The following is a 25,757-nucleotide window of genomic DNA, read 5'->3' as shown; positions in this document are numbered from 1 at the left end:
CTGGCCTGTCGCTCTCGTGCCTGACAGATGGAGCTGGTTTGAGTCGGAGGCAGTGCTGGAAGCATTTGGGGGGAAAAAATCAGAAGGAATTCATGTTTTCGTCTGCAATGAGAGCCGATCAGTCTGAAAATGGAGAAAACTCAACCAACTCGGTGAGAGCTCAGGATGATGGAGCTGCTATTAACACAATAAGTGGCATGTTTGTGACGCCTGCAGAGCTAACCTTAACACTAACCCCTCTGTTGTGTGGGCACAACCCCCGGAGGCCAGTGTGTGTTCAAAAATCTGCGATTTTAAAGTTTCCTCTGATATTCTTTAATGTAACTCAAAATAAAAATACATTTTAAAACGTTTTCAAATTTTAAAAAATAACGTTTTTTAAATCGGTAGGCATAAAATACACTTTTTATTTTTAAATCAAACTTCATGGCTTTTTAACCAGATGTGACTACTTAACTGAGCCTTGTTTGATTGAACTTCTATTTTTTTTTTTTTCTTTTGCTCGTTTAGTGACCAACAGATAAAATAATGTCTGTGAAGGTTCTCAGTCATCCAGGTCATCGTAGTCAAAGGAGCTTGCAAAGATAAAATAATAACACTTTAATTATGCAGAGTTTTTTGTATATAAATACATATTTTATTAATAATTCCCACTAGTTAAACGTAAACTACGTAACATTTACATTTAAACCGTTATTTGGCTCAGTAACTATTAATCCAACCGATTGCTCTTTCAATAGGCTTTTGTAATTATTCTAAGACAGTGTGGAGTGATTAGTGATTTTATACTTCAGGGAGGGCTTTCCTCTAATTATATATGATGTGGTGTTAATGAAAATGCAATGCAATCTAAACGTTTATTACACTTTTTTGGTTTGGTATTGACACAGGAGGTGTGTTTGAAGACAGAAAGAGACAGACCCACTACTGCCCTCTCACCATGCCTGGTGGCATGGTGAGTGGAATGATAAACAGAAGCTTGTGCTATCCATGTCAGTAGCTGAAAATAGAGGCTAACCAAGAGGGTCTCAGATAGCCACTGGACTCCATATAAGTCTGGTCAGCCTGCTCCTGGCTTCCTTTGTGTGTAAGAGAAAGATACCATGACATGTGCACCTGGTGTCAGGGTTGCAGGCTTTATATAGAGCCTCTAACTCAGTAAACGTGTGTTATTTCTTTTTTAAAACTTCATGTGTCTGTGAGGTCAAAGTATATGACTGCCTGGGAACACTTGTGTTTGCCTGTCCGTGTGTGGAACAAATAATGTGGTGGTGGGAGACTGACCATGCAAAGCCTGCTGGCTAAAAGAGGGGGATCTAATTGGAGGAAGGGTACCTGAAAGTGCCCCCGATTGGCCAGTGTCCCTGATTCACTGGTCTACTTGAAACTAAACAGAGAAGGCAGATACACAGACTGACATCCCAGCAAATCGCTAAGGTTTATTCAGTTGCTCCCTTTAGGAATCTCAGCGGATCATTTCCCTCCATTTCATTATCTCCCTTGCATCCTGTTCTGTCACACCAGCCAGTCTGCATGTCCTCTTTCAATACATCCATTAATCTTCTCTGTGGTCTTCCTCTTTTCCACCTGCCTGGCAGCTCCATCTTCAACATCCTTTGCCCAGTATGTGCACTATTCTTCCTCTGCACTTGTCCAAGCCATCCCAGCCTTGGCTTTCTCACTTTGTCTCCAAACTGCTCAACCTGAACTCTCCCTCTAATGTACTTATTTCTAAAGCTGTCCATCTTTAACATCTTCATCTACATCTCCTGGCTTTTTGTCAGTGTCTGATCTGACATTCTGATCAGTTGATCCATTTTGTTGTTGTGGAACTCACCCATAAATTACTGCCTCTCAATATCTCTAGCTATTCCAAAGCTTCTTCCAACTATGTTTCAGTTCTACTCATTGGAAATATAATTTCATTTTTGTTTAACTGTTCCTACTCAGCAAACTGCCTGTGTAAGTCACAGAATAGAGATGAGCCACACATGAGCCATGCACTTATGTGGTCCTCAGTTTGTTCCACTCCATGTACATTAGGTAAGGAGGACTGTAAGTGGGATGACACACTAACCTTGACATCTTTTGGTTACCACAAGTGACTTTCTTAGACTGGTCTTGTGTACCCTCAGTACTGGTGATATATAGACCAGACGTCACTTTCTGGCAGGAGTAATGCCAGCTGAATGATCGTGAGATCCCCTCTGAAATCCTGGTGTTTTCTCTGCTGAGGGAATGCTCATAAGGAAGTTGACTGGTGTTTTACTTTTGAATTCCTTTGGATAAATCATCTTTTTTGCCTCTTCTGACAACAGGGCTCTTTTTTTCTCTTTTGAAAGTCAATTTTTCACATTTTTCTTTCTTTGAGTGCCATTTCAGCTATCAGAGAAAAACTACCAATAGCTTTTGGTGAGAACAAAAGCACTATTCATTTATTTTGTTGGTGGCGTATTCTTTACAACATATTTCATTCTTGATGGAGGACAGACTTGGATAGTGAAAGCAAGGATTATTGAGCCAATCTAAATGGAGGACTTATTGTTGCCATTGTTACTGTAGTGATATTTATTTCGTAACAGTTGTAACTTCAAAGCCAATAATACTTCCAGTGGATCGCCTACTTGTGCTACAGTTATGTCCATTTTGTCTACCCAAATGGAAATGAAATGCCAGCCCATCACTGCCTCTAATGCATGGATCCGATACAGGAAGTTGTGTGTAATGGTGATAGAAAGATCTAAAGTCTGCCTGGTGTTTTCGTTCTCTCAGCAGAGTGAAATGCTGATCAGCCAGCTGAGGGAGATCACTGGCATCCAGGACCAACAGATCCTCTACAGAGCCCTGAATGTAAGGCCCAACAACTTAGCATCAGCTTTTAGAATCTGCAGCATCACATGTTTAGGGTACTACAGTTGTTTGACACTATGACTTTCAGACAGTAGAACAACATTCACGGGATTCCCGTGGCTGAGAGATTTGTAGTTTTAATGTGATTAAAAAGCTTGTAGGCCATTTAAAACACCATGAACCACAAACTGATAGAGCTAATACCATTTCTTATTTAGCCTGCTCAGCAGACCAGCCTCAACAAGAATCTGCTGTTTCACTTTAATAATATTTCATTTTAATATGATTGTCTATATAGTCGACTAATGAAGGGGTTTAGGTCAGGCTAACCTGAACTTACATTTCATGGAAGAAAAGGTTTACACTTTTTCTTCCACTCATCAAGCTTCTCGCTCCCTGTTGCCACAATATTTGAAACGTGTTATGGGCTATTATAAAATGATGACATTATTAAAGGTACAAAATGGACGATTTATTCCAGACATTCAGGAAATTGTTTATATTTAAAATGATTTTTGAGAAAGAAATGAAATACATAGAGTAAAGACTAATCTGAATGTGTGTATTTTTTAATTGATTATTTGCCCACATCTCATAATGGTAAAGTATCCTTACAAACATTCCTAGATTAATATCCAGATTCCCTAAAAATGTGAAACATTTCTAAGTTATGCTACGTCTGGTAAATGCATCTCCATCCTTAACTTTATGAGTAATGCTGCTAACAAACAGATAAGCTAGCAAACATCCTGAAGCCATAGTTATTTGTAAAGAAATCCAAATGGTAATCTAAGTAATGGTGAGAATTCTGCTTTTAGCTGGAGAAATATATTAGACAGTTTAAAAGGTAGGAGATGTTTTATAGCAAGATTTAATACCATGAAGAACATGAATCTAAAACTGTTAAACTGTAGCAATCCATTCCCGCACTATTAGGCAGCTAAAGAGTCTTTGAAGTGTAAATTATGTTAAAGACCCCATAGGGTCCCATTTTTTCACTCCAGCACTCTACCTCAAGCTTACCATGTTTAAATACAGCTGCATATGAAAACCCCGTTAAAAGATTGAATGAATTGGAACATCATAAAAGTAACAGTTAAACAAACAGTACATTAAACACACTGGTTAACTTTCACAGGCATCGTGTAACCAGATGCAGACGGCAATAGGGTTATGTATTCATTGAGTCATACAAGTCTAAAATTCTTGTTTAAAGCACAATCGACTGGATATGGCCATGTGTTTATATTTTGATTTGTGTGTCTTTAAAATGTGTTGATTTATCCTTGTGATGTATTATTAGATGTTGCAGTCACAGATAAAATCCTCAATATTTATATATTCCTTCTTCTCTCTCCTCAAGGTCAGTCAGGGGGACATTGGACATGCTGTTGGACTGCTGACAACCCAGACTGCAGAGGTTCAGGACCCTGGAGAACCACAGGAGTCAGGGACATCTGGAGAGGCCTGGGAGGGCCAGAAAGGTACTCTGGGGATGCAAATTGACACAAAGCTGATAGCAGAAGTGACACTTCCAGCACAAATGCAAACTGAGCTTAATGGATGAATATAAAGAAAGCTTTACTATGAGACATCAAAAGAGAAGAGAAGACAGCAGTAAATGCATTCAGTTGGCCAGCAAAAGGCTGTTGGTTTGAGTCCAGCCGGAGACACAAATCTCCTTTGGGGTGGCATCAAGAAGGGCATCCAGAGTAAAACTCTGCCAAATCAAACATGTGGTGACCCCTTGTGGCAAGGGGGCAGCCAAAAGTGGCTACTACAGATTTGCCAAAATCGATTGACTTATGTGTGGCGTTAGGGAAATTAGGTATGAAACAGATAAGGAACACACTGCTCTTCAAACACAAGTAAAATGTACAAAGAATGTGTCAAGCTTTTTTTTTTCGAGGTGAACTTACACATATTTTAATATACATTTAAAGTATTGCCATTCATAGCCATCTGTTTGGGGATTTTAATGGTAAGTAAGCTAACAGGAGAATATCTGAGCAATGTTATGGGTCATCCATTTACTTTAGTTAGAAAACAATGTTTGAGTGAAGGCAGAGTCACATAGAAGAAACAGAATTTTATTATGAGTGCTCAGTGTGATTTTTACATTAACCCATTTTAAGTTGAATTATAGGATCTCTGTTGTAACGCTCTTGTGGTTTTTTGTTCAGGGCTTCCTAAAGATGAACTGCAGACCGCTATAGAACTCAGCCTGCAGGAGTCCCACAAAGCCCAGGAAGAGGAGCGAGAATTTCATAGGTAAAGGACGACTTTTCATTTGATACAACACTTGTTTTTGGTTTAATTCACTTTTTAATTTCAATAGAGAGAACTATGAAAATTAAAATGTTAGCGGCATGAGTGTTTTTCCTCTCAGGCTACTAAATGTCCATGGATGCCACAACTATTATCTTGGCTGTGTGAGTGTTACACTCTCAGCAAAGGTCACTGCTGACAGCTGACAGTTCACACGGAGCAAAAACACACAAAACAGTGTGGTCTAGCAGTTAATCTGAGATCAAAAGTAGATAAAATAGCAAAGAACTTTAAGTGTCTGACTACACTTTCTCTCTAGCCATGCTGGATGGATTGAAATGAAATTTCTTTCAGATGATAACCATCTATCAAAGACCTTAACTAATTATCGTAATGGTGATTCATTGACTTTTGATGAAGAGGAGATTTCATTTATCCAATCATAGATGGCCCTAAGATGATTTAGCTCCATGTCTTTGGGGAACCTCAGATTTCTTAACGTTTCATCCCATGCAGTGTTTCAGTTTACACTGAAAATGGGTAGTTATGGCGGTTTTGGTCCAGCAGTACCCCACACAGTTTACCCAAGGACACTTGGGTAAACTGTGTGCAGCTTGGGAGCTGCAGTTTTAACACTGAACCTGGAGTTGCTTCCAGTAACAGGCCCGCGTTTTGCATTGCAGCTCTTTTGCCACTGAGATGTGAGCAGATGAATAGGGCAGTTACTTCAGCATAGTTCATTCACCATGAGCTGTTCTTCATTTCAAATGCTGGATTTAATGTATAAGCATGTTGATGCTCATAATTCCCACAATACTGATTACCTGTTAGACTCATTTGCTCCTCTTGATGTACATTTAATGTTTTTCTACAAATCTTTTTGGGGTGATTTTACTTATAAAGATTACATTATACTAACCCTAACCCATAACACTGGGAATGAGTTAACCTGTGTTCAATAGCGTTGTCAGATAACCATTTTAAAGTGGTAAACTGATGTTGTGCAGGGCTCTGGAAGCCAGTGCAGAGGAGAATGCTGCGAGAATAAAGAGGAAGAGATGTGAAGCCCAGAGTGAAATGTGTAGCCCTGCAGAGTGGATCCGTCAGGAAGATTGGCCTGTGGGCATTCGTAATGTAGGAAACACCTGCTGGTTCAGTGCTGTCATCCAGGTGAGGACAAGGAGCTTTTTTCACCTAACAAATAATAAGATGAAAAAGGAGCATTTTGGTTACAGAGGTCAGATTAATAACAACAAATGTCCATAAATATAACCCCTATCATGCTTCACAGAGAGATACTAAACAATCAAAATGTTGCTAAAATCTATTATTGCTTGTAAAATAGTGTAATTTATTTAGAATGAAAAAAAAAAAAACCTCAATCATAAATATGATCAAATAGGAACACATGACATTGTAATGCCATAAACGTCCTGAATATGTTGATATAGAATGAGATCCATGTGAATTTAAGCAAATGGATGTAATACTTTAATTGACTTGTCTGTAACAGACTTACTTAAAATTCCTTATAAAATAACTATCTTAAAATTTAAGTATTTAAGACAAGTAAAAAACATATGGAAGAACAAATATGCAAAACATAATAGGGAATCTGTTGACTTATAACAGATATTTACCACCAATTTGAGGAGGAATTAGGAGGTTGAGGGTTAGCATTAGCAGTCACAAGTGTTTTAATTTTTTTTTTTTTTTTTTTACTTTTTGTTTTAAGTTGTTTCATTTAGTTTCCTAAATTGATTTTCTTGGTTCATTTTTGGGTGAAAGCATTTTGAGTTTCAGTCTTTTTAATTATCATTGTATAAAGGGCATATGTCAGAGGCAAGATTTAGCAAAATCAGTTCAGGTATTACAATAAAAACACTACTTTTTTGAAAGCAGCTGACTCACAATCTTGTAGACATCTATCGACTCAAAAACAAGGCCATCAAAGCCTCATCAGCCAAGCTGTAATAGCTTAAGCAGTAAACAGTTTTAAGTTTAATTTTAGTTGACTGTAATAACCCTGATACCCACTAACATAAATTAGTGTTGTATTTTTAATGTAGTGTATATATAACACATGTCGATGTTAGACCCATATGACACTTGACCACAAAAGTATTCAAATTCATATTCAGAAAACATAGCGACACCTAGCATGTATTCTGTTGCATGAAACTCATCACCGATCTCCACCTGTTCTAACAGTCTCGCCTCTGTTGCTCCCAAGACCTAAATAGCTCTTGCACTTAGTTCAACAAACATTTATAGACTTGGAGTTTCCTTTCAAAGATTTCTAACTTCTCTTGATCCAGTGTCAATCATCACATGTCTGTTTTGCTTTCAGCAATATCTGTCACCTAGTTTTTCCATGGTAAAATTTGACCACACTGGGTTAAAATGTACAGTACAGACATCTTTTTAAAGCGAAAGCAGAACCTGTTCAGCTACACAAGAATCTCCCTTCTATCTCACCTTTTCATCAACCCTCTATCTTGCTAATAAAGTTAAACATCTTCCCGGTGAGCTTGAGCATACAGTATTAATCTGAGCTCTTAATTCTATTATAAGTCCATTCCAGCTAACTTAACTTTTCCAGGCCTATCAGGTAGCTCGGCAGAAACCAGAACCCTAACTGAGATACACCGGCTATATTGATAATTAAATAGCGAGCGAGGACGGAGTGAGCGGTGGCAGCCTGAGTATAAAGTAAACAGAAGAGACTGTGATTGTTTCTCTCTGTTAAACTCAGATATGCTTCCATATCTGTTAAGAAGTCCCACCCGCATATGACGGGCCTTTATCTGGAAATTGAAATGGGGGAAATAAGGCCGTATTGTTAGAATACAAATGGCGTTCAGATCATACCTTTTTTTCTCTGTTTATTGTACCAGAGTCACTTCCTTGTTTTACAACTGAGCTGTTGTAGATTCAACAGAGCTTGACTCGTCGTCTCCCCTAGAAAATTTTTATGCTATCAGATTGAGGCTGAGTGACCACGTGACTCAGTTGTCAGCTCATATTTCTTCAATTATCCTTTGTGGACTAAATTGCAGTAAAACTGAGATAAACCGTAATTGAATTTCCCTCTGAAATGTAAATGCATATCTTGATACTCAGAAGTGCTTATAAGCTCCCATCAGCCCTGCACATGACACATAAGATTAGTATTAATGCATTTAGTTTATCCTGAGAAACATAGGTATCTTATGACAAATTGATATGGGGTTTGTTCCTGGCTGTAAATATATTAAGCTATTGACATATACCGTTATAAAACCTTATTTTCCGACTTGCTGACTTCTTAGTCTTTTGCATATTTGTCACACTTACATGTTTCAGATGGTAATGAACTAGTGATTTGATTCAGGTGTGTTGACCCAGGGTAATATCTAAAACTTGCAGGACAGCGGCCTTTGTGGCCTGGAGTTTCCCCCACCCCTGTTTTACATCATCAATGTAACGTTTTCCCCCCCCGAAAAAACCTAAATAAATAGCTCAATACATTTTTAAGTAATAAATTGCACCCAAAAAATACGGAATGTAGCCAATTTATGTGTCTTTTATTATTATTTTTTGGCAATAATTTCAGGGTTCAGGCTTTAAAGGGTTAAACAGGCTGTTCATCCTCAAAAACCCTCCAATGTAGCTGAATTAAAGCAATTCTGGAGAGAAGAGTGGGCCAAAATTCCTCCACAGTGATATGAAAGACTCATTGCCAGTTATCACAAACACTTGATTACAGTTCTTGTTGCCAAGGGTGGCACAAGCAGTTATTAGCTGTAGGGGGCAGTTACTTTTTCACATAGGGTTGGATAGCTTTTTTCCCCTTAATAAATATACTCATCATGTTAAACTTTATTTTGTGTTTGCCCAGGTTATCTTTATCTAGTTTTTTTCATGATCTGAAACATGTAAGTGTGAAAAATGTCCACAAATAAGAGATTAGGAAGGGAGCAGGTACTCTTTCGCAACACTGTATGTGAAGAAAAAAGAATAACAAAAACACAGAGGATGTTGGCCTATTTTAGCCTACATTTTTGAATCCAGGTGAAACTACACCACAGTATTCATATGCAGATCAGCCACAACATCAAAACCTTCCACCAAGTATTTAACCACCAAAATATCTCTGACCCGTTGTGGCATGGATACAGGACTTTGGTTGCTCTTTGTGGTTTTCGCAGTTGATGCTTTGGAAGTTTGGATGCTTGGTCGTTGCCTGTGCCTCATGTATTCCTCAAGCCATTCCCAAGCAACTATTTTTCCCTGCAGAACATTGCATTAAAAAAATAGAACTGATGTCATTAGCCTCACCTTTCAGTTATTGTGATGGTTGTTTGATGTGTGAATACTTAATCTACTTAACACTCGCATGCAAATTTCCAAACAGCAAGCTAAATGTCAGTGGCAGAACATTAGCAGTGTTCTTTGTTAATCAAGCAACATATTTGTAAACATATGTCCACATTTTCTCCTCAACCAAGTTACAATAAATGTTCTGCTGTAGCGATGATCTGCCATCTGGTAATCTCCCATATCCAACCTTCAGTGGATGGCTGGATTTATGTGCCTTGTTATGCTGTCTTGTTACAGTCACTCTTCCACCTGCCTGTGTTCAGGAGACTGGTTCTCAACTACCATCTGTCTGAGAAAATACTGGAGAAGTGTAAAAGCCATTCAGTAAGTAAGCTACTGTCACGAGTATATACAGAACAGGATAACACATAACTCTTCTTACTTTGCCGCTGTGATATAAGGGTGATGAAGTTGATGAGTTTACGTTAACAGGACAAGAGGAACATAGCCTTCATGCAGGAGCTGCGCTGCCTGTTTGCCCTCATGGTGGGCTCTACCCGCAGGTTTGTGGATCCTTCTGCTGCTGTGGAGTTATTGCGTGACGCCTTCAGGACCAATGAGGCCCAACAGGTACAAGATATGTACAGTATTTGTCTTTTTAAGGAACAACCTAACTCCGCACCTGCTTTTAATACTCTCTGACTTGCTGATAAAGCTGAGGTGTTCCTCTCTCAGATACAGTAACCAGAGCACATCTGTCAGCACCTTTTCTGCAGGGCACTTCAGACTTCTGGTTTCTCTGAAATTTGTAGCCACTGCCTCATTGTTTCTCATTAACTACAGGGACATGTAGGCTTTAATGGTCAGCAGTCTCTCTATTTTTCAGCTGCTGTCCTTCTCAGACTCATTTTCTTTATTTTTTCTATTTTCCAGCTGAATATTTTATTTGTGTCTTTGAAGGATTTATGATGTTTTAACTCTTCTAAACCACCATGACAGAAACCAGCCATAATTTTCCAGAGCAAGTCTGCCCACAAACTTTTTTTTTAGTGTCCATTGTAATAGGATCAGCAGACGGCAGGCATCATTATCTGGGTTTTGCACTGAATCCATTAAATTTACATGCAGTCCGTGTTTGCCCTGACCTGCTCTTAGCCCAGTTCTGTCAGGGCCACTTTAGTTAAAAGAGGTTTGTTACTTCATCTGTAATAATTATGAATTTTAGGCTGGGACCTTCCAATCCTTCTACCTGCAGATTTGCAAAGTCTATAGGGAGAGCAGCAACAAGACTGCTTAAGTGAAAAGAGCAGGCATTAAAGAAAGGGGCTGATCTCTGGGTGAATTCAGGAGGACTGTTTCAAGCTGATAGGAAGGCAAAACTCAAATAACGTCATACCGAGTTACAACCAATATATGCAGAAGAGCATCTCTGAATGCACAATATGCTAACACCAGGTGTGACCTCTGTCAGCTAAGAACAGGAAACTGAGGCCACAGTTTTTATGCACTCACCAAAACTGGACAATAGAAGATGTTGCCTGGTCAGCTGACTCTTGATTTCTGCTGCAACATTTGGATAATGGGGTCAAAATTTGGTGTAAACAACATGAAAGCACAGATCCACCCTGCCTCGACTCAATGGTTCAGGTCAGTGGTGGTGTTGTAATGGTGTGGTGGATATTTTCTTGGCGCATTTGGGCCCATAGTACCAACTGAGCATTGTTTAAATGCCTCAGCCTATCACATGTTGCCAACCATGCCGATCCCTTTAGACCACAGTGTACCCATCATCTGATAGCTATTTCCAGCAGAATAACGCACCATGCCACAAAGCTCAGATCATCTCAGACTCGTTTTGTGACATGACAATGAGTTCACTGTACTCATTTGGGCTCCACATTCACCAGATATCAATCCAATAGAGCACCTTTGTGATGTGACTAAACAGGAGATGGCTCGTCACGGTTGTGCAGTCTACAAATGTGCAGCAACTTCATGTCATTTCCAGCACCTTGTTGAATCTATGCCATAATAATTAAGGCAGTTATGAGGGCACTATAAGGTTCATTCCAGCACTGGCAAGGTGTACCTAATGAAGCGGACAGTGAGATTATAAGCAGGCTGAAACTGTTTAAATAGGATGCCAATTTGAGACTCTTTTATTCCCCGGTAAAATTCACAGAAGGGAATCAGCTGAAGATTTAGCTAATGTGGCTGACTGAGTTCAAGTGTTCAGCATGCCAGAGGTAGTGCTATGCACACCTGGTCATCATTTAGTCTTGGTTTAAGACTTCCCAGTGGTCATGCAACAGGTGGTCATACACTTAGACAAGCTCCATTCACTGGGGAAGACCATGAGATGATACTGAAACAAGTTGATCTTTTATTAAGATTTTAATTAAGAGCTAAAAGACTTTTTCTTTATCTAACTTTCAGTGAAGATTGTCTCGTAAATGTAATAATATTTAACCTTCCCATTTGTTGTTTATATGTTTATGTAGATTCAGCACATACTAATGCTCAGCAGTCCCTTTAGTTCTTAGACAGCCCTTCATTAGGTCTTTATACATCAGAGACAGAGTACAGAAAAAGCACATAACAGAAAGACAATTAAATAAATGACTCAGACAAGTAAATTGCCCTTTTTGAAATGTGTCCCTTTTAGGATGTCAGTGAGTTTTCCCACAAACTGCTTGACTGGCTCGAGGATGCATTTCAGCTGGCTGCCAGTGGAAAGTACGTTTTAAGCTGATGGCACCCAGCGTGTTTTGTCATTGTCATCTTTAGTGCACTACTGCTTGCTAAATTAATTTAAAATAATGCCATGTTTTACTTTTAGAAATGCAGAAGATAAACAACATAACCCCATGGTCCAGCTCTTCTATGGTACCTTTGTGACAGAAAGAAGACACGAGGGTATGAGTTTGGTCTTTTTATTGGTGTTGTCTATGATTTTCAGTCATCCCCTGGTATCTATGTGATTTTTTTCTCAGGTAAGATGGTATATAATATTGAGCAGTTTGGCCAGTACCCCCTGCAAGTCAATGGCTTCAACAATCTTGATGAATGCTTAGAAGGTGCTATGGTAGAGAAGGAGATTGAGTCGGTTCATTCAGAGCATCATGTCACATCTGGACGTGAGGTGAAGAATTTGATAAACTTAAAATTGAATCTCTCTTTGTGCAGCACGCTCGGCTAGAGTTTGTGAAATTTAATGATCTGCTAAGAAACTCTTTATTTATTCATGTTTTCAGAGATGGTTCAAAAAGCTACCACCAGTCTTGACATTTGAACTTTCGAGATTTGAATTCAACACCCAGCTTGGGCGCCCTGAGAAGATACATAAGAAACTGGAGTTTCCTCAAATCATTTATATGGACAGGTGAGTTTAAAACAGAGGGGGATGGTTCCAGACTAGGCTTGTTGATAACTTAGGCCGCGGTCATTTCCACCAAAATGGTCATCCAACTTTATTCCATTGGTATTTTATGATGTGTGTATGGTGTAAATATTTAAATATAACTTTGCCACATTTTTAATTGTAGGAATCTTCTTGTTTTTGTGGTTACAGATATCTTCACAAAAACATTGAGCAGACCCATGAGAGGAGAGGAGAAGTAAAGAAACTAAAGGAGCAACTGGCAGTCCTTCAACAGAAACTTGAGTGGTAAGTTTTATCCTTTCTTTTTTTTAAGGTCAAATCTCCATCTAATTATCTGCTTTCTTTACTCACAGTTATAAAAACTATGGCTCTGGACCTACAAAGTACCCTCTAGCTGACATGCTCCAGTTTGTGCTGGAGTTTGCTACCACCAAGCCGACTAGCGTTTCCCCAGCTGAAGACTCGAGACAGGCCGCATCGTCACCGACTCCTCCAAGTGCCCCCCTCAGTGAAGCCATTGCCAAAGAAAGCAGGTGTTTACCTTTTTCAACTCTACTCTTCTTGTATAGAGCAACAGCATTATACTCACCGAGGCCACAAGTGGGATCTCGAAAATGAAATCATCTTTTAATAGATTTAATTTATTCTCAGTTAGTGTGGTTCCACACAGTCGTCTCTTTAAATGGGAAATCCTGACATGCTTGTAACTGCTGTGTCGTTGTTCGTGCCTTCTTTAGTGATCCCGGAGAATCAGTTTCATCAGAGAGCCTGGGTTCCAGTGTTTCCAGTTGCCAGAGGACCCCCATATACAAGCCCTTCACTCAGTGCAGACAACCTATTGACTGCCCACCACACCCTGCCCCCCACAGCATCACAGAAGAAGAGCTGCACTTTGCTAAAACCTGTCTTCAGCGTTGGAGGACTGAAGTTGAGAATGACATAAATGGTATGCTAATGATAATTCTCTTTTTATACCCACATTGATATTACCTTAAAGATTTACTTATATTGCTTTGTAAGCATCATATGAAATCATAACATCCTTCAGCTTTCTTTGTGTTGTGTTTTCAGTTGTTAAGCTGCAAACGATTTGTCTTTTGGTGCCTTGCTTGAGGGTTGATAAGTTCAGAGTGAGTAAACCAAAACAATCAAGCTGCATAGTATAAAACCCAAACATGCATAGAGTAGAGTGGGGTCATAAATCTCCTTGGGTTTTTTACCTTGTCTGGCATATTCCACATTATATAAACTCACTTGAACACCCAGTAATAAAAACACTGTGCTTAAAGATATGCTTCAATAAAACTGCTGCCAAACTGGATACAGCAGATGATGATGATGCATTAATGTGGGTAGCCTTGACAGTGAAATTGCAATGAGCCCCACGGTTTCCAATGACACTTGGTCTGCTACACTTATTCGCCATCTTCAGTGGAATAAAATACATTTCATTAAATATAAGTGCTGCAGGTGAGTAAAGAACAAAAAGTGTACTGGCACAGAGCTGTGCACCTGCACAAAAATAGAGCCAATGTTCTTCTGCTGACTGTGACTCATTCAGGCGCAGACAATACATCAGAATATGTTAAATGTCAAGATGAGTCATATTTCTTTGAATACGGGTGATAGACATTTGGCCGGCTCTCTCAACTTCCCCATTATGGCACATATCATATAAAATGTAGGACAGCTATGCAAGCATGCAAATTAGTATTATTCAGATTGACTTATTTTTGTTCCAACAGTTGTGAAAATCATTTCCTTTCAGGGTCTGTGTTTATTTTTTGCTTGTTTGCCAGAACTAAAGGCCAGCATTGACAGGCTCACTCAGACGCTCGAGGGCATGTACTCAGACAACAGTCTCTGCCAGGTAAGGCCTGCACACTCACCTAATTTAGCAATTCAATTACATATTTTACATCTGCAGCTGTAGAAAGTGAATGAGCTGAGATTAGATTAAACTTTACTGATATCTACAGAGAAACAGAAAATAGTGTCATGTAAACAGGACAACAGGACACAAATAAGAACAGGTCAACTGAAAGTAATGTTGCAGTTCATGGCGAACAGCTGATATTAAGTTGGGAAGCTGGATTCCAGTGTTCTTTCTCTATGTCTCTTGTGTGACTCTTAGGCCCCCTACAGACTCCATGCAGTGCTTGTCCATGAAGGCCAGGCATCAGCTGGTCATTACTGGGCTTACATCTATGACCATGCTAACCAGCGCTGGCTGAAGTACAATGACATAAGTGTCACTGAGTCATCGTGGGATGAGCTGGAGCGAGACTCCTTTGGAGGCATGACCAACGCAAGTGCCTACTGCCTAATGTACATTGACGACAGGCTACCTCAGCTCATCACAGGTACACCTACCTTTCAGTTATTTTATTTTTAAGAGGAAATGAGAGGAATGAAAGCAATTTTTGCAGAGCGTTCTCCATTTACTTGATGCAAAGAGGCAGTTCAGAGGTTTCAGCTGCTCTCTCCAGTGCAAAGATTCCTTTGTCCAACCTTAATATTCAAGAGAGGAATGCTATCAAACACCTGAGCAGAAACCAAAGCATCAACTGAAATATATTTATTTTTAAAACAAAGGTTTATCACTTTGTTTATTAGCCAGGATTTATTTGAGATTTTATAGATTTATAAATGTATACCAAACTAGTACATTTCATTTGCCAAATTCAAGTAAATTTAAAATTCACACTGTATTTATGAAACAAAATGCTCAGCATATCATTATAAAAATGGTTTGTCAAGAATTCCTCATTCCAGTATTCAATTCAGTTCAGTTTTAAATAGCTCGAATCACGACAATAGTCGCCCCAAGGCGCTTTATATTGTAAGATGATGGATACAAGCACTTGGCGACAGTGGGAAGGAAAAACTCCCTTTTAACAGTAAGAAAGCTTGGGCACAACCAGGCTTAGAGAGGGGCTAGAGGTGAGAGGAGGGGGAGACAGGACAAGAGATGCTGTGAGTGTGCATAAATACATGTAGAGTGAAAGGAGAGTGAAAGAATGGTTATTAAAGAAGAAAGAACACTCTGTGCTTCATTGCAAGTCCCCCAGCAGCAAAGGTCTGTTGTAGTGTAACTAAAAGATGTTTTTTTAAAGTCACCTGATCCAGCCCTAACTATAACCTTAGGAAAGTTTTGAGCCTAATCTCAAAAGTAGAGAGGGTGTCTGTCTCCTGAAACTAAACTGGAAGCTGGTTCCGCAGAAGAGTGACTATTCTACCTATAAATACTGTAGTAACCACAAGCCAGCAGTCTGTGAACTGCTGAGTGAGTCTGTTGGGGTGATACGGTACTCTGAGGTCTTTAAAATATTCAAGACCTTTTATATGAGGGGACACATCACTAGATAGACAGCATCACTTATGTATGTACTTATGTAAGTGCTAAGCAACGTTAAGGAGCAAAAAATGTTTTTTCCTGTAACTTGGACTCATGTAGTGAGATTCAGTAAAGATAAACGAAACTGAAATGAAAACAATTTATGTATAAATTATATGGAGTTCACCCAGTAGTGAAGTAGTGGCTAGATACTAGAAACTAGAAACGCATAAACATTTTTCTATGCAAACATTTTAAGTATAGTAGCATATTGAAATACCTATTTGTACAATGGATATTAATATGCATGAATTCAAATGGTATTACTTGAAAGGCATTAAAATGATAATAAATGACAGTTAATTTCCTAACTAAAATGTCTTACATCCCACCCAGAAGACACAGATGATGAGACGGGCCAGGTGCTCCATGGCATGGACTCTCTGCCACCCATCCTCAGGCGCTTTGTCCACGAAGATAACCGCTGGTTCCAGCAGGAGCTCAGCGAATGGGAGGAGCAGTTCTGCCAGACAGCAACCCCGCAGGAAGAGTCCACCGCCTCTGCAGAGCCCACAAGTCCCAGTCTGGATAACATACAGCAGTCACCTGTTGAGCCAGCACCCCAGTCAGGATCCACTACTGAAGAGGTGGATGAAGGAGTTGCTCCAGAGCCACAGCCAGACCAAGAAGCAGAGAAAGAGCCAGAACCTGATCTCAGAAAAGAGCCAGAAGGTCTGTAGTGATGCCTGAAAAAGTGAGAATGACATAAAATATTTCATCACCACTCTAGATAATGTGGAGATGTATATGAAACATGTAGTCATTGTAATTATGTTCACACCAGGGCAACTAAGCCAGTTCAATCAAATCTTGAACCTCCTTCAGGAGCACAATATATACAGGATGAGACTTAAGAAGCAGATTAAAACACAAAGTATTATATATCTGTTCAAGCTTTAGCCTAAGGAGCCCAAAACAGCAGTAGACATTGTATTTAAAAATTGTATGGACCCAAAATATAATTAGCAAGGATAAGCAATTCTCAATAGAAGAAAATCTAATTCTACATGAAATATTGAACTAGTTGATTGCACTTCTTTGTCCAATTAAGCAGGTGTCAGTTATCACTTTCTCTCCAACAAAATCACCTCCCTCCAATGTAGTTTTATTGGCTGTGTAACAAGAGCCCATCAAAAATGTAATGAACACTTGTTACTGCAGAGCTTTCTTAACTCTAGACAGAAGTCTGCCCTCAGGCTGGACGAATAGACTGTATCATTGCTCAGACCTTCTAGGTGGGGTCTCTAATACCAGATGAGATTAGAATATATCCAGTAATCTAATTATATATTTAGCACTTCTTCTTTTCAAAAGACACATGAAGAGTCAAAGCCTGTCTTTCTTTTTTGACCTTAGCGCAAACAGATTTATCTCCCCCACCACCAGAGGGCCCTGGCTGCCAGCCAGGTGATACCAGCACTCCAACAGTCACTGACACCACGGGGGTCAGCCAGAGCTCTGATTCAGAGGAGAAGGAGCCGCAGAATCAGGTGAACAAGTACACGACACCTCACCCTATCATTCCCTACCCTACCATGTTGAATATGGGTCAGAAATTCTAGGCCACAAAAATAAAGTGCGTCCATCTGGGTCAGCGATCAGATTTCCCCAGTTAGCATGGTGATGACCCTTCAGGACTTATGTAGAGCTTATTTAGAGACCTATTTAGATTAGTGTACAGATAACAAGTAGTTATTTGAAGTAATTTTTGCACTTTTTGTTGTGATCATAATATAAACATAACTGTTTTTGCTGACCCAGATAACCCGCTTCTGTTGAATGCAGATAACTATTCTGAATCACAATATTTCTCACCATGTTTCTCATTGAATACATTTGTTGTTAGAATTGCAAAGTACTGTAAATTAGCACTTTGAGACACACTGTTCAAGCCAGGTACTAGACTTCCAGAGCTTACTGGTATGCTGACAAGACCCCCAAAAGCTGTGAAAGCATACGCTGATATAAGAGAGTATATACTAACGTGTTCTATCTGAAAACTTTCTCTGTCAGATCCCTGGCCCTGATGTAGAGCTTTGCGATCAGACACCATCTGACATCCACGTAGAGAAGGATGACCCAGAGGTGGCCGGCCTCGTCTCTGAAACTGAAGAAGAGCCCCAGGCTTCTGGAGAGGCTCCTGAACCTATCGCAGAGCAAAGCAATCAGGAGCAGCAGCAGCAGCAGGAGGTTCCAGCCAGACCACGACAGACTGAGAATGAGGTCTCAGAAGTGGAGATCCCCAATGTGGGCCGGATCATGGTGAGGGCGGATGCTGACGGATACAATGAAGAGGTAAGGCCTAATGTCTTAATGGAGTGTGATTTAAGCAGTTATAAATACATACCTGCAGCTGATAGCTTTCCTAGTCAGTGGACACAAATATAAGCTAAATGATCAAATGCAGGGTTAATGTAAACGTTGATGAGATTTAAAGAGATACAATAGGTTTTGAGTCATATATCATATGTGTCATATGTTTTTTCTTTGTTTACCCTTTGGACTAATTATCTGTCATTTCATGGTATAATCATTCTCTTTTTTCTCTACATTGTCATGTCATTTCCCAGATGATGCTAACTCCAGCTATGCAGGGTGTCATTCTAGCCATAGCCAAGGCCAGACAAATTTTTGATAAGGAGGGTCCTGAGGCTGGCCTCATCAAGGTATTTTTTGTTTGGGATATTGATGTTCTTTTAATCACACATCAACTCTAAATTGCAAAAAATCTGTAAAAGCTGTATGACTGATTTGACCTGATTTAGACCCAGATACTCATAAACTGTCCTTGGATCAACCCGTGCTCTAATTGCAGTTTTTATCTCTCTGCGAGACAGTTTTATTAAAAATCCACTCAAAAACAAAAATGCGCATTTTATGGGACTTTTTCGCTAGAAGTTAATCCCTGAAGGAATTCCTTTTATCCTAAACTGGAGGTTCTCTTGCAATAAGCTCGGGAAGCAAGATTCACTTTGCAGGGTGAGAAGCCTCTTGAAGTATTCTTTCTGTATTTGATAAAGAACTTCTATGAAGCACAGTGTTTCATATTTAAAAAGATTAACATCAATAGCAAGATCTGTATTTTAACTTTGTCACTAAAGTCATGATGAAATCCCCATATTTCCTAGATTTTAAACAACAAAGAAAATACTTTAACTTGTGAAATGTGCGGTCCTTGTATAAGTCACACTGAGGCCTTAAAGTGTACAATTAATTAAATAAAGCATTAAAAACATTAAAATTTCCCGTGGTTCTTTCAGGCTTTCCATGAAGAGTATTCGCGCTTGTATGAGCTCTCTGAAGAGGAGACCACACCACAGGAGGATGCACGTCTGCAGCACGCTCTGGTCTACTTCTTCCAGAACAAGGCACCCAAGCGTGTCATTGAGAGGACGCTGCTTGAGCAGTTTACTGACCGCAACCTCAGTTTTGATGAGAGGTGCACACAGTCCTTGAGTGGCCAAAATAATTGTAACACAGATGAATTTTGTCCTAGATTACCCCAAATAAAAAAGTTTATAAATGAACTAACATAGAACAGAGGCATTTCAAGGTTGTAGCGTGTGTGTATATACAGGAATAGGAGTGTAATACTGTGGCTGGAAAGCAGAATGGTAACTAAAAATACAGTAGAATATATAGCATGCATATTGTGCCATCTAGTGTCCAGAGTTCAGAGCTGTAACTTTACAGTATCTTCTCCTTTCCATGCATTTGCTGTTAAACTTCATTTATCATTTTTGGTACTTACAGAGCCATCAGTATCATGAGGGAAGCCCGGGCCAAACTTCGTCTCATTAAGCCAGAAGACATGGACATGGAAGAATACATGGTACCGTCTCTAGGCTGAACGGATAAAATGTTTGATTTTTTTATGCAGGGAAAACATCATAAATATGCAAATAAAGAAATTAGTATAATTTTCAAACAGATATTTGATGAAAAAATGTCATTAGGTCCATGATGCAATATGGCAGTGATCTGTAACAGCAGCTGAGACTTGCCCCCAAAACAGAACAGGGGCAGACATCTGTTAAGTAGCTTCACTGGGTTGAATTTTTGTTCCACTGCTGAGCATCTGTGGAAAATTAGTGGCTCTGTTAACAGATTTGTGGCCAAATCACCTCATTCTTGCCTTTAATAGCAATAAAAGGCTAAAAATCCAAAAGTAAAAATAGACACCCTGCACTGCTCTCAAATGTCAGTTTTATAAAATATTTTGCGTTTATAAAAATATTATTACATGGCTATCTCAGCTTTATGAAGGAAGTTTGTTTGTGTTCAGTATATTAAATCCCTAATCTGTGTTTATTTGGGTCTGCGTGGTTGACATTCCAGTAGGGAGCATGTAAACCCAGTGACATTTGTTCACACTGGAATGAGAACTATGTCCAGCATGGAAAGACAGCTGGGATGGTGAAGACACCAATCACAGACTGCAGTAATAAACTGTTTCTTATATCAAGAATATAGCATAAACCTAACACCAAACTTGTCTTTGATTAAATGACATATTCTCTATGTCTTTATATCTGTGCAGCCTCTAACAGTCTGATTTTACTTCTTTTTTTTTCTTTTTTTTTTTTCTACAAAATAGAAGTTTTTATTCAAATACTGTCAAGTGGAAAAAATAGGAGGAGTGTAAAAGAGGGAATTACGTGATGGTGATATTTCTGTTTGCTCTCTCACAGCAGTGGCATGACGATTACAGGCTGTTCAGGACGGTCTTTGTCTATCTGTTGACTGGGCTGGAGCATTACCAGCACGGGAAGTAGGTGTCGAATATTCAGCACAACCCTACCCGATCAGCATGTGTCTGACCACATTTTTCCAGATTAATATATGGTTGTTTGTGCTCATTCGTGCGTTACACATAAAAAATCTCACACATCACTGATCCTTTTGACACTGCCTATTAAGTTATGAATTCTTTACACAGAGTAAAGATGCACTCATTTAAAGCCAGGATATACATACCAAAGAATAGTTAATGATAGTACAGTTCAGATATCTATATCCTTGAATACTATAACTTTAGAGTAACATAACACGAAACAATTTCTAAAAGCATGGGGACCCTCATTTTAAATACTTTTCATATGTTTTCAGATCATAAAACTAAATATTTTGCTTACATTTTGATTACATTGTGTGGGAAATAACCATTTCTTTTTTTACAAAAAGTGTATTTTTTGTGTAATATGACAGCAGTTGTTGCCTTTGCGTACTGCAGGATGCGTGATGCACTGAATTACTTGGCCCACGCCTACGAGACCAACAGCACCCTGCTGCGAAACGGAGAGAAACGTGGTGTGGACAAGTCTCTCATTGCTGTTTACAGGAGGAAGTGTCTCACTGTGAGTAGGACTATTTTCCACTCCGTCGAATTGCAGATAGATCGCTGAGCTCGATTCTTCTCTATAAAGTCTGAAATATCAATAAAGAAAAAGTATCTAAAAATAAGAGGTTTTGGTTTGCTTAAAATAAGATGTTTGCAGATCATTAGAATCCATCCTCTGGGAGTGATCCATGTCCCCCTGACATTTTCTAAAATATATTTCTCTGTACCAAAAATGTGGATAGAAGGACTGACTGGCCAAGAGGGCCACATTTAGGAGAGGAAATGTTTTGATAAGCTGCACTTGGTTTAGTTTCCCATTACAGCCTGTATAAAATCTAGTCGGACAGTATTAGAGCAGGAGTAGATTTGTTCTCCAATGTATTGAATTTTATAAAGTATATTGACTTGGAAACGACGGTTCTTTAATTGCTGTTTTGCAGCTTTTGATTGTGTCTCTCGAACCTTTACTTTTAAAATGCCCTACATTTAAAATAGTTTAGTATCAACCTCATTTTGAATTTGATGGCAGCAACACGTCTCAAAAAAGTTGGGACCAAGGCAACTGGTGTGAGTGGTGCTAAAAAGAAACCGCTGGAGGAACAATTTTCACTACTTAGGTTAACTGGCAACAGGTCAGTTACATGATTGGGTAACTAGTCAGGCAGCGTTTCTCATAAGTAAAGCAGACAGAGGTTCACCAATCTTCAAAAAGAAAATGTGTCTGCCAATTGTGGAAAGATTTCAGAATAATGTTCCTCCATGTAAAATTGCAAAGACTCGTGAAATATGACTCGTGAAATATCATGAAAAGGTTCTAAAATTTGGAAAAATCTGAATGCCTGTGATTTTCAGGCCCTCAGGCAGCACTATAATAAAATCAGGCCTGATTCTGTTATGGAAATCACTGCATGAGCTCAGGAAGACTTCCTGAAACTGGTGTCTGTGAATACAGTTCCCCATATTATCTGCAAATGCAGGTTAAAGCTCTGTCACGCAAAGAGGAAGCCATATATGAACATGATCCAGAAAGGCTGATGTTTTCTCTGGGTCACAGCTCATTTAAAACGGACTGAGCAAAAGTGGAAAACTGCTCCGTGGTCATGGACGCTGCATCCTCTGGACAAAAGAGGAAAGGGTTTATCCGACTTATCATCAGCACTCAGTTTAAAAAGCCTGCATTAGTGCCTATGGAATTGGCAGCTTACACATATGGAAAGGCTCCATTAGTGCTTAAAGATATATACAGGTTCTAGAACAACTTGTGCTCCCATCTAGATGACAGTTTTTTCAGGAAAGACCTTGAATATTTCGGCAAGACAATGCTAAACCGCATGCTGAATCTATTACAACAGCATGGCTTCATGCCCTGCAGTCCAGACCTTAAAACAGCTGAAAACATTTCATAAGCATAATCAAATGAATAAGATAAAACAAGGAAGCTCAGGACTGTTGAGCAGCTAGAATCCTCTATTAGACAAAAATGAGACAACATTCCCAAAAGTTCAGCAGCTGTTTTCCTGAGATCCCAGATGTTTACAGACTGCTGTTAAAAGGAGTTGAGAGGGCTACACAGTGGTTCCGGTGCTTGTGATTAAAATATAGGGTGATAACATGTGCAAATCATTGTATTCTGTTTTTTTTTTACACTTTACACAGCATCCTAGCATTTTCAGAACAGGATTTGTACATATGTCCTGTCATCCACCACACAGGCACTAAATGAGAGCGCATCGCAGCTATTTTGCAGCGGTGAGGAGGCCAAAGTAGAAGAGGGTATTGCCATCATGGATGAAGCCGTCATCCCCTGCCTTCACCTGATGAACCGGGACTCGACTTTACCCCAGGAAGACCGAGATGCAATGGAGGCCATCCGCAGCCACTGGTGCTGCTGCCTGGGCCGAGACATGGATCGTAAGTTTAGATTGTACATCAGTCTGTACCGTCCAGCTCTATTATTCTTATAGCTGTATACATGATGTCTCATATGATGAGCTAGAAGTTTTAATTACAGCAGCTCAAAAAGAAATAAATATATAAGGTGGCTTGCTGCCATGGTTTTGTGCATTTTCTGCAATACCGACTTTTAGGATGCTTTTAGGTTGCTGTAGGGTTTGCATCAAAAATGTCAAAATACACTCAATTATTTTTTAACTTTCAATAAACACAAATCATTAATTTTCAGTTAAATGCAACTGACATATATGAAAGAAAGGGTTTATTTTTTCAAATAATTCATCACTGAGGAAAATGTGCTTGATATAAACTGGATGTATACCAGTAAAGTAAATTTCATTTGACCAGATTCCATTAAATTTTACATTATGACTTATGTAACAAAATTATATGGAAAATTCACATGTAATCAAATTACTTTAAGTCAGCATGTTGGTGCATCTTGAATAAATATTTTATGTGTATACAGTAGATGAGGATCCCTTATTCTGAGAGTTTGAAATACATTTAAATTAAAAGGAATGTGGGACAGAGGCATAAAGGCTTATATTGAGTCAATACAGTATAAAGTTTGCATACTCAATAGTGTAGGTGCACCCTTAGACAACATTTTGCTGTAATTACACACATACATTTAATTCTATACCAGTAATGCTGCTAGCTAATTAAAATTTAAACCTTAAATTGAAACAAAACTGCAATAAAGAAAATCAACAATAAACTAAGTCGCTCACTTCTGCTGCTCTTCCTTTGTGTTCAGAGTCATTGCAGGTGAAGCTCGGCGAGTTGCTTCCCAGAGTTCTGGACGGTTCAGCTGACACAGTAGTGCTTAAAGACCCACCCAAAGTCCACGTCACCCAGGCCTACGACCTGTGCAGTCGCCTGGCTGCTGTTATGGAATCCATCCACAACACATCAGTGGTCATTGTGAAGTGAAATCCCAACAACTCTTTTTAAACTGTGTATCTTAACTGAAAGTGTCCCGGCTGATGGTTTCTTCTCCACTGACAGACTGTAGGGCGGAGACATCATGTAGTTTTAGCACAGATTGTTTATTTTAGTATATCTGCTGTTTTGCATTGCACACTTGCCTTGTTCACATAGCAAACCCTGTGGGTAAATGATGGACCATGCAGGGCTGTCACCACACGAATACATAATTATTACAAGAACACATATCGTGGCATTTTACCCCAAAAGCCTCAAAAAGAAGTCAATGTTCTTCTCAAGAATATTAAGGTATGCACTTTGACTGCTCACCATACGCAAACAGCTATAATGTGTAAAAGAGGTACAAACTGTACTTAAAATTTTAAGGACTACATCACAAGGATATGCAAAAAGAAGCCCAAAAGGTTGCAGTATTGCTATGTTTTGCCTGGTACAAGATGGAGAACCAGCAACTCTAAAGCGGGGATTATCTTTTCAGGTAACACCTAAAAGTTTGAAACTTGTCTGAAACTGTCTTTATGTTACCTGCTACAAAGAGACCGATAAAGATTTAAGTAGCTCTGACCATCTCAATTTACAAAACCAGCTTGCTGGAGAACAGTGAGGCATTGAAATTCTGATTGGTGCAAATGTTCATATATGGAAATGTTTAGCTGGGCTACCCCGTTAACTTGAAAAAGTGTTAACAGTTGTCCTGTCGCTCAGCTCTGCAGTAAGTGACTGGATTGATATTTGGATTGTGAATATACAAGACTAAAAAAAACCCACAAAATATATACTACACAGAAAATAATAGTGTTTAATAGATTTTTAAAAAATATATGTTTTATATTACTTTATTATCTTTGAAGGTCTATCTGTAAACGCTGTAAGCCTTTTGAAAGGAGACTTGATATTGGCAATCCTGTTTTGTGTCGCAGATGCAACACGTTATCGTGAATGAATGAGGATTTCTAGATGAGCTACTGTAACAGCCATTTTTGCCCACTGATTTCAGTCTTTCACTTGTGCTCTGTGATGATACAAATAAATGTTTTAAATACTCTCTGCGTGCTTATTATTGAGACTATTATTGTGACTTGTGTGGGCAGGCTTTGAAGCTGTTCCAGCTGTTGTTCCTTCCCAAAACCAAAGCAGCATCACAAACACCCAAACAGAATTAATCCGCCTAAGGAGTTTGGCTGTTCCCCAGTAAGTATTAAAGAAAAATAAATCAATGAGCAGCAATGTTTGGGGATATTTTTTTTGCATTATAGTAAACATCTTATTTTGGATAGATAGCACATATGCCATGTGTTTTAATCCACAGAAGA

General features: G+C 39.1%; 1 protein-coding gene across 3 annotated transcripts; it reads left to right on the top strand.

The window, feature by feature from the left end:
* Positions 1 to 14: 14 nt before the first annotated feature.
* usp28 (ubiquitin specific peptidase 28) lies at positions 15 to 25,489 on the top strand. 3 transcript variants are annotated; one of them, XM_085470921.1, is made up of 26 exons: positions 15 to 152; positions 2,776 to 2,850; positions 4,214 to 4,334; positions 5,034 to 5,121; positions 6,126 to 6,288; positions 9,718 to 9,804; positions 9,913 to 10,050; positions 12,086 to 12,156; positions 12,260 to 12,336; positions 12,414 to 12,562; positions 12,675 to 12,802; positions 12,992 to 13,087; positions 13,156 to 13,335; positions 13,540 to 13,748; positions 14,602 to 14,672; positions 14,937 to 15,165; positions 16,536 to 16,871; positions 17,556 to 17,689; positions 18,213 to 18,494; positions 18,770 to 18,865; positions 19,460 to 19,638; positions 19,953 to 20,031; positions 20,891 to 20,970; positions 21,433 to 21,556; positions 23,253 to 23,451; positions 24,254 to 25,489. In XM_085470921.1, the coding sequence occupies exons 1-26, from the start codon at positions 93 to 95 to the stop codon at positions 24,427 to 24,429; spliced, it is 3,627 nt and encodes a 1,208-aa protein (XP_085327047.1). In that variant the 5' UTR covers positions 15 to 92; the 3' UTR covers positions 24,430 to 25,489. The 3 variants fall into 3 exon arrangements, with proteins under 3 accessions (XP_085327047.1, XP_085327049.1, XP_085327046.1); XM_085470923.1 differs by having other exon boundaries at positions 2,773 to 2,850; positions 16,539 to 16,871; XM_085470920.1 differs by having other exon boundaries at positions 2,773 to 2,850.
* The last annotated feature ends 268 nt before the right edge of the window (positions 25,490 to 25,757 follow it).

The sequence above is a fragment of the Copadichromis virginalis genome, linkage group LG10 (assembly GCF_057382275.1).
Source record: "Copadichromis virginalis isolate Kocher_CV1m ecotype Utaka linkage group LG10, C_Virginalis_male_GT1.1, whole genome shotgun sequence".
Lineage (NCBI taxonomy): Eukaryota > Metazoa > Chordata > Actinopteri > Cichliformes > Cichlidae > Copadichromis > Copadichromis virginalis.
The sequence above is the reverse complement of the archived record's forward strand: the minus strand, read 5'-3'. Positions and strand labels throughout refer to the sequence as shown.